This window comes from Podarcis muralis, chromosome 13, assembly GCF_964188315.1.
Source record: "Podarcis muralis chromosome 13, rPodMur119.hap1.1, whole genome shotgun sequence".
In the NCBI taxonomy this organism is placed as follows: Eukaryota; Metazoa; Chordata; class Lepidosauria; order Squamata; family Lacertidae; genus Podarcis; species Podarcis muralis.
The window spans coordinates 50851980-50865800 of record NC_135667.1 but is presented as its reverse complement, the minus strand read 5'-3'; the positions used below and the strand labels follow the sequence as shown (position 1 = coordinate 50865800).

General features: G+C 45.4%; 1 protein-coding gene across 1 annotated transcript in view; it reads right to left on the bottom strand.

The window, feature by feature from the left end:
• Positions 1–13821, bottom strand: part of LOC114582552 (transmembrane protease serine 11E-like) — a 73424-nt gene that overhangs the window by 41943 nt on the left and 17660 nt on the right. Inside the window, exon 3 of the mRNA XM_028703648.2 lies at positions 13360–13478. Within this exon, the coding sequence (XP_028559481.2) occupies positions 13360–13478 (119 nt within the window). The remainder of the gene's footprint in view (positions 1–13359; positions 13479–13821) is intronic.

Here is a 13821-nt window from a genome sequence, read left to right as displayed (position 1 = left end):
TTATTTTTGGTTTCTGTCAGTCCCCGTTGATTCTAAAATAAACTATCACGCACATGCAGCCTTTCTCTATTTTTGTTCTTTGCCTTTAGAATTCAAGCTCACCAGATCAAAACCTCAGGCTATCATTTACCTGACGTCCTGAGCACACCCAACCAAGGAGGACAAACAACCAGGAGTTCACCTCTTTATTGACAAAAGCAGGCACTCACAGCAGCTCCTGGGGAGCACTGAATAAAAACACACACGCTTCTAGACACTACTTAGCTGGCATTCACTTTCCCAGGCTTGTGCCCCAGCTGAACCGCTGAAGCAACAGGGGGACTACACATTTGTTGTTGTTGTTTACTTGTTTAGTTGTGTCTGACTCTTTGTGACCCCCTGGACCAGAGCACGCCAGGCACTCCTGTCTTCCACTGCCTCCCGCAGTTTGGTCAAACTCATGCTGGTAGCTTCGAGAACACTGTCCAACCATCTCGTCCTCTGTCGACCCCTTCCCAACATCAGGGTCTTTTCCAGGGAGTCTTCTCTTCTCATGAGGTGGCCAAAGTATTGGAGCCTCCAGCACCATAATTCACAAGCATCAATTCTTCGGCGATCAGCCTTCTTTATGGTCCAGCTCGCACTTCCATACATCACTACTGGGAAAACCATACCTTTTACTATACGGACCTTTGTTGGCAAGGTGATGTCTCTGCTTTTTAAGATGCTGTCTAGGTTTGTCATTGCTTTTCTCCCAAGAAGCAGGCGTCTTTTAATTTCGTGGCTGCTGTCACCATCTGCAGTGATCATGGAGCCCAGGAAAGTAAAATCTCTCACTGCCTCTATTTCCTCCCCTTCTATTTGCCAGGAGGTGATGGGACCAGTGTCCACGATCTTAGTTTTTTTGATGTTGAGCTTCAGACCATATTTTGCACTCTCCTCTTTCACCCTCATTAACAGGTTCTTTAATCCCGCCCCCCCCCCAAAAAAAAAACACAACAGGGACCACACATACCCCAGACTTAATCTGACGGAGTTTTCGCGCAAGTGATTTCTCCTAAACCGAAGTTGCCACTGTGCTTGCTCTTTGAGCGTCTCCTGATTCTATGAGACAGTGTGGCAGGGGATGGCAGGAATTCAACCAGCTCGCCCTCCACCTGAAGAACCTCCTCCTCTGCTTCTGTTATGTCCACCATCTCTGACTGCTCAGACTCCTCCCCTTCCTCCAGCCCTAGCTCCTGTCTCGCTGGTGGCACAAAACCCCATAAATCACTGGCCCACTCTCCGGGGTCAACCTGGGGCCTCCTCTGCCTCTGCCACACACTCCTCAGAGTCCTGTCAGTCCCTGACACCTGATTTACCATATTTTTTGCTCTATAAGACTCACTTTTCCCCTCCTAAAAAGTAAGGGGAAATGTGTGTGCGTCTTATGGAGCGAATGCAGGCTGCGCAGCTATTCCAGAAGCCAGAACAGCAAGAGGGATTGCTCCTTTCACTGCGCAGCGATCCCTCTTGCTGTTCTGGCTTCTGAGATTCAGAATATTTTTTTCCTTGTTTTCCTCCTCCAAAAACTAGGTGTGTCTTGTGGTCTGGTGCGTCTTATAGAGCGCAAAATACGGTACCTGCTTTGCTCTTTTCTGCTTATTACCTTGTCCTGCTCAATCTTGTCAACACCTTCAGTTTCAAAGACCTCTGTTGATCTGCAACATCTCATAGCTTCCAAATTCCACTTGAACTTTTGCAATATCTCAGATGAATTATTATTCACCTTTGCCCACCTTTTCTTACACAACATGTAGGGTTCTGAACTAATTCAGTCTTGTCAACAACAGGACCATCACCCTTTGGTCAGATTTTTCAGCAAGTCTTCCTAAAGAACATAACAACTTCCATACGTGACCACTGACATGATATTTGTTTCTTCATTTCATTTTTACCCTGCCCTTTCTCTGAGCAGCTCAGTCTTCACCACAAACCTGTGTGAGGTACGTCAGACCAGGAGAGAGTGACTGTCAGGGACTGGGCAGAGGAGGAATGGTGGAGACCGCCTCCCTATCCTGACCCCTCCAGGGAGGAGGAAGAGGAAGCCAGTATAGATTTACAACAGTGGTTTGAGGGAGGTCACATCTCAGAGGCAGATGATGGGAATTTGTCGACTCCTGAGCTTAACACACAGAAGTCAGGAATGGAGCGAACTGGGTTGGTGTATGCAGGGAGGGGTGCGGTAAAGCAGCACACACAAACACAAGCCCTGCACACTATTTGCTCTTGCGTGTTCAGGCTGGACACCCAAACAGAGTAACAGCATCACAGTCACCTGATCAGTTATTGTGGGCGTTTGAGGAAATTCAGAATGGCACATGATACAAAAAGAGAGCCTTATCCCCTGTCATTCCTGGGGTTCCAAGTAGTTAACAATTTGGTGACCATTCATTCATTCATTCATTTCATTTCATTTCAAAAAATTTATAAACCACTTGATTGTAAAAATAAATAAATCAAAGTGGTTTACAAAATGTAAAACAGTAAAATCAAGAAGAATTTACAGCCCTGCTCCAAAAGACACAAAAGTTCAAATACAGAAACAGATTAAAATAACCTCCTTTACACATTAAAAGACCAACCAAGAGGCTCTTTTAAGAATTTGTGTAAAAAGTAAAGGGACCCCTGACCATTAGGTCCAGTCATGGCCAACTCTGGGGTTGTGGCGCTCATCTCGCTTTATTGGCCGAGGGAGCTGGTGTACAGCTTCCGGGTCATGTGGCCAGCATGACTAAGCCGCTTCTGGCAAACCAGAGCAGCACACGGAAACGCCGTTTACCTTCCCGCTGGAGTGGTACCTATTTATCTACTTGCACTCTGATGTGCTTTCGAACTGCTAGGTTGGCAGGAGCTGGGACTGAGCAACGGGAGCTCATCCCGTCGTGGAGATTCGAACCGCTGACCTTCTGATCGGCAAGTCCTAGGCTCTGTGTTGTGTTAAAAAATCATCGGTCGTGTTGCCCATCACTACCTCTGTTTGCCCAAGACTTCCCCAAGTCTGCAGAGTGCGTTCTTTTGATCATTTTAGGAAAGTATTAATCAGTTGTTTTACACTTGCTGCTCCAAAACTAGTTTCCTGTTCAAATTCTCTGACACACGCAATTACTTTATCAGTCTCTTTCATGTCTTTCTTCTTTCCATTCAAGATGAAGAAGACTTTTCATGCCCTCGTAATTTTAATTGCCTTTGTTTGTTCTCCTTCTAATCTTAACATATCCTTTTCAAAGCAGCGCAACAAGAACTGCAGCTTTATTCAAGGTGTGGCAAATACAATTAACTTACACAGACCTTTGTGCCAGTACTGTCACTCTTGTATACAGTAAGTCAATTAAGTTTGCTACATGGCAATGCAAGTATTTTTGTTCTATTAAAAGTATTTCCTAGTCAAATAAAAGTCCCAAAGTGGTGCCTTGTTTTTCAGTAGGTGATTAGTGTTTTCTCAGGTGAACCATCTACTGCAACTCAATTTTTTTTTCTGTTTGGCAACAGCAAACGCAAAATACAACCCTATTTAGGTACCGTATTTTTCTCTCTATAACACGCAGATTTTTTCTCCTAAAAAGGAAGGGGAAATGTCTGTGCGTGTTATTGAGCGAATGTGTGGTCCCTGGAGCCGACTAGCGCGAGTGGAGGCAAAAATCAAATCCCGACACTGAGAAGGGAAACCTGAAAAGAGGAAGCGGCTGCTTTCCTGCATTCTGCCTCAGGGTCTTACTGCCCACCCTTCTCTGTTTCCTTGCTGTGTTTGCTCAAACGGAACAAAGAGCAAGGAAAGCCCCTCCCCTCCAGGCAAGCAGAAGGGAAAGCAGAGTGTCGTTCCTTCCTCTCTGTGCTCCGGTGCTGCTGAAAACATGCAGGTGGGAGAGAGAGAGAGAGAGAGAGCTGGCTGGCTTGGGTGCTTGGGTGGGGGGAAACTTTTGCCTTCCTTTCCTCCCTCCCGTTATACCCCTCTCCTGCATTCTTAGCCAGCTGCTTCTCTGCACACCCCTCTCGTGCTCCTTGTCCCTTCTGTGTTTTTCCTTCCCTCCCCACTTAAAATGTGGTTACAAAGCATGGATCCACATGGATCCTCAGGATCTTTGCATTGGGTCACCCCAAATTCACCATCAGAGCACATAGCATGTCCATGGCTACAGCCTGCCCCCCCAAAAAATCACACACCCACTGTTGCCTGGGGCTGCAATGGTGCAAAAACATGGTTAAAAAGCATGGATCCACATGGATCCTCAGGATCTTTGCATTGGGTCACCCCAAATTCACCATCAGATCACATGTCTGTGGCCACAGCATGAAGCACAAAAATGATACATCCACTGTTTCATTCAGAATGTTTTCCCCCTTGTTTTCCTCCTCTAAAAATGATGTGCGTGTTATGGTCATGTGCGTGTTATCGAGCGAAAAATACGGTATGTGAGGAAAACCCTCTCCCCCACCAGGCGTGATGCTTCAGGTCGTCTGCTGACTTCCTATAAAGCCATGCTGGTGGTTTAAAGTGCAATAGGGGTAATAATAGGGAGTTGAATCACACTCCCACCAACTTGTAACTTCCCAACAACCTTTTTTTTCCAGTTCATTCATTCATTCATTCATTCATTCATTCATTCATTCTGTCTCTCTCTCCCCACACCCGCTCCTGATGGGACCCAATGACCTGCAATAATTCTTGCCAAGAGAACAACCAATTTTTAAAACAGTGCATTTGGGGCAGAAAACCAGAGATGGAGGTGAGTTCTCCTTCTCAGCTGTGCAAACTGACCTTGAAGCTCCTCTGCCCTCAACTTTATAGGGAATTGACAGCAGGCCCATAACCGGAGCTATGAGGAAGGGGCCATTGTAAGTCAATACGGAACTTCAAAACCCTAGTCTAATGCAACAAGTGTCTGATATCATGAGTACAATTGGTGCTGTTCATTTATTAATTTAAATTTAATTGGATTTTAAGTGCTGGTTACCCAAGTGCTCATCTAGGTCATAGACTTAATTGGCTTCTGATGGGTCCCATTCCAAATAGATAGGTTGTATCTGTACAGTGTGGCATTATCTGACTAAACGAAGTCTAACTTCACAAACACAACACCACAACCTCATTAGTGGTAGTAATAATGTTTCTTCCAAATAACCGGGGAATGTTAATTACGTAGACGGGGAAATGAGTCATTCTGAATTCCTTCTCAAAAGTAGCGTCTGAGAAGACTACTGTAATGGGATGGTAGAGATAATATCACCCAGTTGTTCCTTATTCATTAAAATGCAGTTCTGTTCTCCTTGGGAATTGGATCACAGAGTTTCCTAGTGATTTTTTTAATTAAAAAAGTTAATAGATGTACTGTGTTCTTTTGAAGTGACAACTCAAAGAGTTTAAACATAAGGCATTTTAAATATGAAAGCTTGCTTTTGAGGTTTGTGAAGCTAAGAGATATATACCGGTAAATCTGTCTTGGCATAGTATCAGCAAACCAAGGAGAAAATATTTTCTTATAACCTTACTATGAGCTCTCTGTTGCTTTAATGGTTACATCTATCTTTTGATATCATAAGGTGGTGCATAGGTTAGGATTCAAAACTGTGTTGGGAAAACTGGAGGAGAAGGAAGAGATAGCCTTTAATATTAACCTATGATTGAATTACTAAAATGAGGTTTGTCAGAGCTCCACCTGTTTGTAAGTTCAGGGTCAGAGCAGGGAGGTGTCTCTCCAAATTGGATGAATGAGCAGTAAAGTACTTTGAGGGTTCACACACACACACACACACACACACACACACACACACAATCAGGCGGCATAGAAATTTGATGAAATAACTAAACAATAAATAAAACGGCAAATTCAATTCAATGTAAGCAAGTGCAAAGTTTGATAACTTGATAGCCACCCAAAACTGTCAGATGGGCAGGGTACAAATAATAACTGATGATGAAGATGTTGACCCAATGTGCTTTAGCTGTGAAATATGTGAATGCTGTGCCTAGAGATCATGAAAGACTGAAAATAAAACTGCCAATATAATAAAGCAGTTATATATCTGTGGTGCAACATAGGACTCTGGGAAACTGATCCTTCAGGGGGAGGGGGGAAATGTTTAAAGTGGCTCATGGAGCTGAAGAAATGGGATTACACCCACTCCCTGCTAATGTCAAAGATTTGGGACCACCCCAAAAAATCATTGAATAAGCAAACAGTCATGGTGGACATGCTGGCTCCATGTTAGACCCAAATTGGACCTCTGTCTGAAATGGCCCGTAATGACTACAAGCTACACTTGCTCAAATTTTCTCTTGTACACAACTATTAAAAGTGCAGGTGTCCTGTCCTCTTTGTCACCTGCCCACCCTTCAAATCCTGGTAACGTCCAACAAGAAGCACCCTTCTTTAACGTTTGCATTTTATTTATTTGTTTACTCTGCTCCATATTATTCCACTAGGGACACGGATGGCGCTGTGGGTTAAACCACAGAGCCTAGGACTTGTCAATCAGAAGGTTGGCGGTTCGAATTCCCGTGATGGGGTGAGCTCCTGTTGCTCGGTCCCAGCTCCTGCCAACCTAGCAGTTCGAAAGCACGTCAAAGTGCAAGTAGATAAATAGGTACCGCTCTGGCAGGAAGGTAAATGGCATTTCTGTGCACTGCTCTGGTTCTCCAGAAGCGGCTTAGTCATGTTGGCCACATGACCTGGAAGCTGTACGCCGGCTCCCTTGGCCAATAAAGCGAGATGAGCGCCACAACCCCAGAGTCGGGCACGACTGGACCTAATGGTCAGGGGTCCCTTTACCTTTACCTATATTATTCCACTGACTCAATTCTGTACACAGGGCACGAATGACATTGGTCGACAAAAGAGATCAACATACGTGCACACAACTGGCCAGCTGCTTCTTGCAGGACATTACCAGGATTTTATCGGGGAAATCAACCATATGAGTTGTACCTGTGCATGAAATACTGTATGCATGTGGGCACCATGCAGTCGGCTATCTTGTGGGGGTGGCGAATCATGGCCAGAACACCAACACACAGGGAGATAGCTAGCTCAAGTCTCTAAAGTATTGTCCAAACTTGTCTAAGACTACTGAAATCAAGTGATGAGCTGCCATACTAGGGTGTGCAACTTAAATTTTGGGGTGGATTTAAGAGGTGAAACTGAAATTTTGCAAATGTCTTCAGTGACAGGCCTTAAAAATATGTTTTTGCGAGCGAAGAATTCAAAACTGTCATGACTGGGCAGCATTTAGTTTGATGGTGAAGAAGCACACAAACTGCTTTCGGAAAACCAAAGAATTTTGATTTTACCTTCTGAAAATGTCAGGTCATGCTTAATAATGATAATAATATAGTACAACTGCATTTGTAATTTTTTTCTGTGCAATTTTACACACATTTATACTAAACAAGCAAAACTAAGTTATATTAATATAACCAAAATCTCTTTTGAATTCCTAAGTCGTTCCAACTTTTTAGCACCCCTCATATTTTGGGAAGTTGAAAGTTGAAAAATCCAGCACGCCCTACTGCCGCGTGCAAACCAGCCCTTAGAGAAACAGGACTTGGGAGTTTCATCTAATGCAAGATCTGGGAGAGAAGGCTATATGCATGCTTAAATGGGAGTGAGCCCAACTGGAGACAGGGACGATAATAATTCCCAGTACACATGCACAGGACTGAGCTTAAGAGGTCTAGTTTCACAACATTCTCTCTACTCCTTGAGAGAAGGATCTCAGGTGATAAGGAAATAATTATCCAGGTCAAGAAGATTTATAGCAAGAGTACCTGTGACATTAAACATATTTGTGCTGCCTTAAAAAATGCAAATAAAATCAGCGTTGGGAGGAGGAATATATTGGCACACCGAAGGCATGGTGGTGGTGATTTAAACCTTCCACCCCCCTGCTGCAGCCCTGAGGGATATATCTGTTCTGCGGAGCTGGTATTTTCTTTTTGGGAAATCCATTGGATTTCTCCAGAAGAAAACGCCATTTCAGAGAAGGTTTTTTCCTCCCTCAGGACTGCAGCAGTGAGAGAAGTGCTTTTCATGCTCCAATAAGTATCAGCCTCCACCCTCCCAGTTCTGTTTCCATTTCTTAAAAGCAACAAGCCTGTCCATCAAGAGTAAAGACACATTTGATAGCATGTCTTGTTTGGTCCTCGCATACGCAAAATGCGGCCACTTGAGTAGGAATAAGAGGAGATGGCCGTCGTCAACCTCAGAGATTCGAATGATTAGGAAATGAGAAAGTTTTTTTGTTTGTCACTGACTCCTTTCCTTGACTCAGCTCCACCTAAGGAGCATGTTTTCCAGATTTTCCAGATGTTACCGGCAGCTGATTGGTACACACAGCTAATCATCCTTCCGGCAAGAATCCTGACATTCTTGCACCTTTGTCATCGTAGGGAAAGCAACATCCACTCTCTATGTTTAGGTGCTCAGTGGGAAAGTCTGGCACTTAGATATATGGCCTGCTGCTCCCGCAGAAGGCATTCAAATTTAGGTGGGTCGCATTTAGGTCATATGCCATTATTGCCCACAGTGCCGGATTTACGTATAAGCTAAACAAGCTATAGCTTAGGGCCCCACTCTCTTGGGGGCCCCAAAAAAATGTAAAGGGGAAGAAACTGGATGTACATTTCCAAAATATAAGATTAAAAAACCCCAAATAAAATAAAACCTACATACAGCAACAGTATTTTGTGCTGCATAGGCTCCTATAATGTAAGCAATGGGCCCTGCCTGCTAGCCTGCTCCCTAAAATATCACTGGTTTGCTCATTTCTATATACAGTCATACCTTGGGTTGTAGTAGCTTTGGGATAAGTATTTTCGGGTTGCGCACTGTGGCGACCCGGAAGTAACGGAGTGTGTTACTTCTGGGTTTTGCCGCTCGCGCATGCGCAGACTGTCAAAATGACGTCACGCCCATGCACAGAAGCGGCGAAGCACGACACGCATATGCACGGATGCGGGTTGCGTTCGCTTCTGGATGCGAACAGGGCTCCGGAACGGATCCCGTTCGCATCCAGAGGTACCACTGTATAGGGTGCCTACATTCTGCATGTGCAGATGGCTTTAGATACCTGTTAGGTCCATAAATCGCCACATAGCGTATATTGTTGGTACTAAAGGGTTAAGAGGTAACAAGTCGCTCTAATCACTGAGCAGCTGGAAGTCATTAAGCATCCAGGAATGTGAGTTAGTTTGTATAAATAGTCAGTTCACCCGTGTGTTTGTCCCTTCCCCCTTGACCTGACTCGCAGACTGTTTGTGGCCATGGGCGTGTTTGCTGATATGAGTTAAGTTTAGAGTAAAGTTTTCTTTATGCCGGAGATAAAAGCATGTGTGCTTTATCGCCAGGGGTTTTTTGTAAATAAAGTTTTTCCTGAGTTCCAAAGTGCTTGCTCCAGGATTCTTCATTGAAAGCTACTGACTCTCCTGCCTTCTTCAACCGCTGCACAAAATTCTCTGCTGAGATAAGATTTATGGCGTTGGAAGCGCACTGGACGTTTACTTAACATTAAACTAATTAAAGTTTAATGGACATATATTCAACACAAAAAACAGCGACAATTTGTTGTTGATAAAGGACAGCTGGACATATAAAGGGCCCCATTACCTCCAGTAGCTCAGGGCCTCATCAAACCTAAATCTGGCCCTATTTGCTCAGGATCACTTATCGCCCCAGACTATTCACTGTCACAGATTATTGCTATATAACGGTGCCATGGACCTATGTTATGCACACCAAACGCACAAATCTCTTCAATTTAATTTTTTTTTAAAGTTTGGGGGTGTCTACTTAGTCATAGAATTGTAGAGTTGGAAGGAACCACAAGGCTCATCTAGTCCGACCCCCCTGCAAAATGTGGATAATGTTGATACATACACCGATATAACCACAACCCATGTCCCTAAAATTCACTGCCTTTTTACAATCTTGAATATATCCAATAGCAGGTTTTTTCCATCTTCGTTCCCCGTATGCCGCCACAAGCCTACCCAAATTGTGCTTCCGGTCCTATTGTTTTCACCTCAGCCATTGACTCACTAAACAGCCTGAGGAGCCAAGCTTCTCTTCTCTCACTCTCAATCTTTCCCCGCAATTTGCACTATGGAATTAATAATCCTGGCCTACCTTATGGGCTGTTGTAAAAAAGGTAAAGGTAAAGGGACCCCTGACCATTAGGTCCAGTCGTGCTCAACTCTGGGGTTGCAGCGCTCATCTCGCTTTATTGGCCGAGGGAGCCGGCATACAGCTTCTGGGTCATGTGGCCAGCATGACAAAGCCGCTTCTGGCGAACCAGAGCAGCGCACGGAAATGCCGTTTACCTTCCCGCCAGAGCAGTACCTATTTATCTACTTGCACTTTGACGTGCTTTCGAACTGCTAGGTTGGCAGGAGCAGGGACCCAGCAACGGGAGCTCACCCCGTCGCAGGGATTCGAACCGCCGACCTTCTGATCGACAAGTCCTAGGCACTGTGGTTTAACCCACAGTGCCACCCATGTCCCATATGGGCTGTTGTAGTAGAGGTAGAAAAAAACAAAAAACAACGTTTGAATGCCTCCACCAAGTGTACAATGCCTCCACCTGCATATACAAAACTGGTCTCTGAGGAAAAGGCTAGGGCAGAACTCCTGTGTTGCATTTGTTTGGTCTGTACAACAAGCAAATACTCAGTTTCCTGTCCTCCTTTTAACATCATTTGTTCGATATATTTAGGTTCTCAGTAAGTGAACATGTGATTGTTTAAAGAAGAACAGGAAACTGAATATTTGCTTGTTGTACTGACCAAACAAGTATATAGGCGTCTAAACAAAGACATCTGCACTCTCAAAGCCAGAGTCATAAACCTGTAACCAATTAAACATTATCTCCACCATCATCATCATCAGTAAGGCAGCAAATGAATACATCAAGGAAGGATTCATATGGATTAAAAACCAATTTCCAGAGGATAATCCAATTGCAACAGAACTGCCAGCAGCTCTTTAATGTTCAAAATGCACACTCACTTTTGAGGACAATAAATGAGAATTCGCTTTTGTAACTGTGTGGAATATCCAAATGCCTTTCTACTCTTTCCTTTAGACTGTTTTGGATACATTACTTTCCCCCAGTACAGTACTGGAACACTAATCAATTGCACAGGGAAAAAGCAACACTGTTCTCACATACTAAATTTACTAATGCCTGCTTGGAGTGTATGAAACACAGGGCTGAGCCAAAAGCTATACATATATTTCATGAACAACTTCAGCAGTTTAAAAATGTTTGCCTATGCTTGTTAGTTGAAGTCAGCTGTTACCTGCCAATGCCCACAGAGTACAGTAAGCTGTCCTGGCATGCTTAGCCTAGTTCATGGGTAGGCAAACTAAGGCCCAGGGGCCGGATACGGCCCAATCGCCTTCTAAATCTGGCCTGCCGACTGTCTGGGAATCAGCATGTTTTTACATGAGTAGAATGTGTGCTTTTATTGAAAATGCATCTCTGGGTTATTTGTGGGGCATAGGAATGGGTTATTTGTGGGGCATAGGTTCTTTTCCCCCCTTCAAAATATAGTCCGGCCTCCCACAAGGTCTGAGGGACAGCTGAAAAAGTTTGCTGACCCCCTGGCCTAGTCATTTCCTCTCACTTTAGGAGGAAACAAGCCTATTGTTCTCCCCTCAATCTACCTGTGAATTTAGTGATGTGAAAACGTCCAACCACATCTGGAGACCCCCCAGGTTCCCCATGCCTTCCACAAATAGTCCAAATGCATCAATAATCCTTTCCGTCATATGAATACCACAGACCAAGGACAGAGATTCAAGTCTAGCTGTTCAGATAGCGACTTGATCACATTCAGCAGACCTTACCTGTGAGATGGGCCGTTTTTGCTGGGATCTGACACCATGTGAGAAGCAGGTGTTGGGGAAAACAACCACCCATCATTCTTATTTCCTATAATGGGTACTGCTGAGCAATGAGGACAGGTGGAAAAATAGGACAGGGCTGTGGTTTTCAACCAGTGTGCCATGGCACCCCAGGGGCCTTGAATGGTGGCCAGGGGTGCCGTGGGCATCACTGGCCTGTGTCCCACTTTCATTCCCTTCATCTGATGCCTTTTTGTGTGAAATATACTCGGAGTCGAGAGTGGATTTCATGCTCTTTATTCAGCTCATAGTGGTGAGGAGGAATGGAAGTTCCCCCAGAAAGTCTGCTTTATATACATTATTTACACAATGGGCCCCACGTGATTGGCTAATGCCAGGATTCTCCTGTAGGCCAATCAGGTTGCGGATTCACTTCCATCTGGAGCTGGATTGGGTGGCTCCTGTGGACCAATCAGACTGCTGCATTCTGAATCCTATTGTTCTAGGACCAATCAGACTGCTGCATTTTGGATCCTATTCAACTCAGTACATAACATTGTGTCTCTACCTCCCAAAGGCTTGCACAGCTATTTGTTGCAGCAGCCCTGGCTACAAGCTTCCCAGGTGAATGGTGCCTCGGGCTGGTCAGGGGGCACTGGTTGCCAGGAGTTGAGGCAGCCTCGGAGTAAGCAGGCAAGTTGGCAAGGAAGCCCAGCCAGCCAGTCTGCCAGCCCTTGCTGTTGGGAATGGGCACAGACTTGGGAGGCTGGCAGGCACTGTGCTGGCCTTTCTTGTGCTTGCTGTGTGCAAGGCCTGACTGGGAGCTGAGTGCCCAGATGAGCCTTTCTGCCATACAGGCCTGGCAGCGCCCACTGCTGCCTCCCAAGGTAAGGTGCTGGCCTCATGTTCACCTTTGGCCAGTCTCGGTTGGGCCACTAAGGCTGTGGGCATCCTCTTCCCAGGCCACTGTGGGGCAGTGTGAGGAGTCACCTCTCTTAGGAGCTGGGGGCAGCTCAGAGATCAGGGGCAGCAGCTGCCCAGAGGACTCCCAAGGAGAGGAGGGGAGGCTGAGGGAACACTCCACAAGGGAGGGTGTTCGAAAAAGGGTGAGGCTGCCAGCTCTGCAGGCAAGGGGTGACATAACTGGGCTCTTGAGCCCCACGGGGGTGCCGCAGAAAGAATTTAGCTGGCCAAGGAAGCCGTGGACTCCCTCTGGAATAGGGAGATAATATACCGCCAACTGCCCTGTGACAAAGATCCAGGAGACCAAGGTGGCAAGCAGGAAGGAAAAATGTCCTCAGAGCCTGTTCCCACCCTCCACAGGGACATCTCCCAGCAACTGCCCCGTGGGAAGGATCCCAAGGGCTTCCCAATTTCTTGATATTGCTTATTGCGTATTCTTTTAGGTGTCGCTTCATGTTACTCGTAAGCCGCCTTGGAAAGATTTGCATCTCAAACAGTGAAAATAAACAACTGAGATGAACAAATAAATTGCACATACCAGTTTCTCAATCCAATTTCCTGCCTCTCTAAATCGATCTGAGGACTGTCGAGACAAAGCAGGATTGTACTGGACGCCCATAATTTTGAAGTTGCTGCTGAAGTAGGTTAATCTCTGATCTGTAAAAGAAAAAGAGTGGGGGGATGATAAGGCCTCTGCTGTGCTAGAAAGTCCACGTCCCTCCAGAATCACCAATAAATACATACCACTAAATAACTCAGAATGAGCATGCAGGGAAGGGAGGAACAATTTTCTCTCCCTCTTGCCACACTTGGCTACCTCAAGCCAGTCTCTCCCCCTGCTCAGGCTCACCAGACTTCTGGAATAGGGCCTGGGAAGGTGTACGTAACCTCAGCTGTTTGAAAACGGCTTAGAACTTTGAAGGAAGGGCCATAGCTCATGACAGAAGATGAAATTTGCATGGGAAAGGTTGCAGATCTGATTCCCAGCATCTCCAGGTCG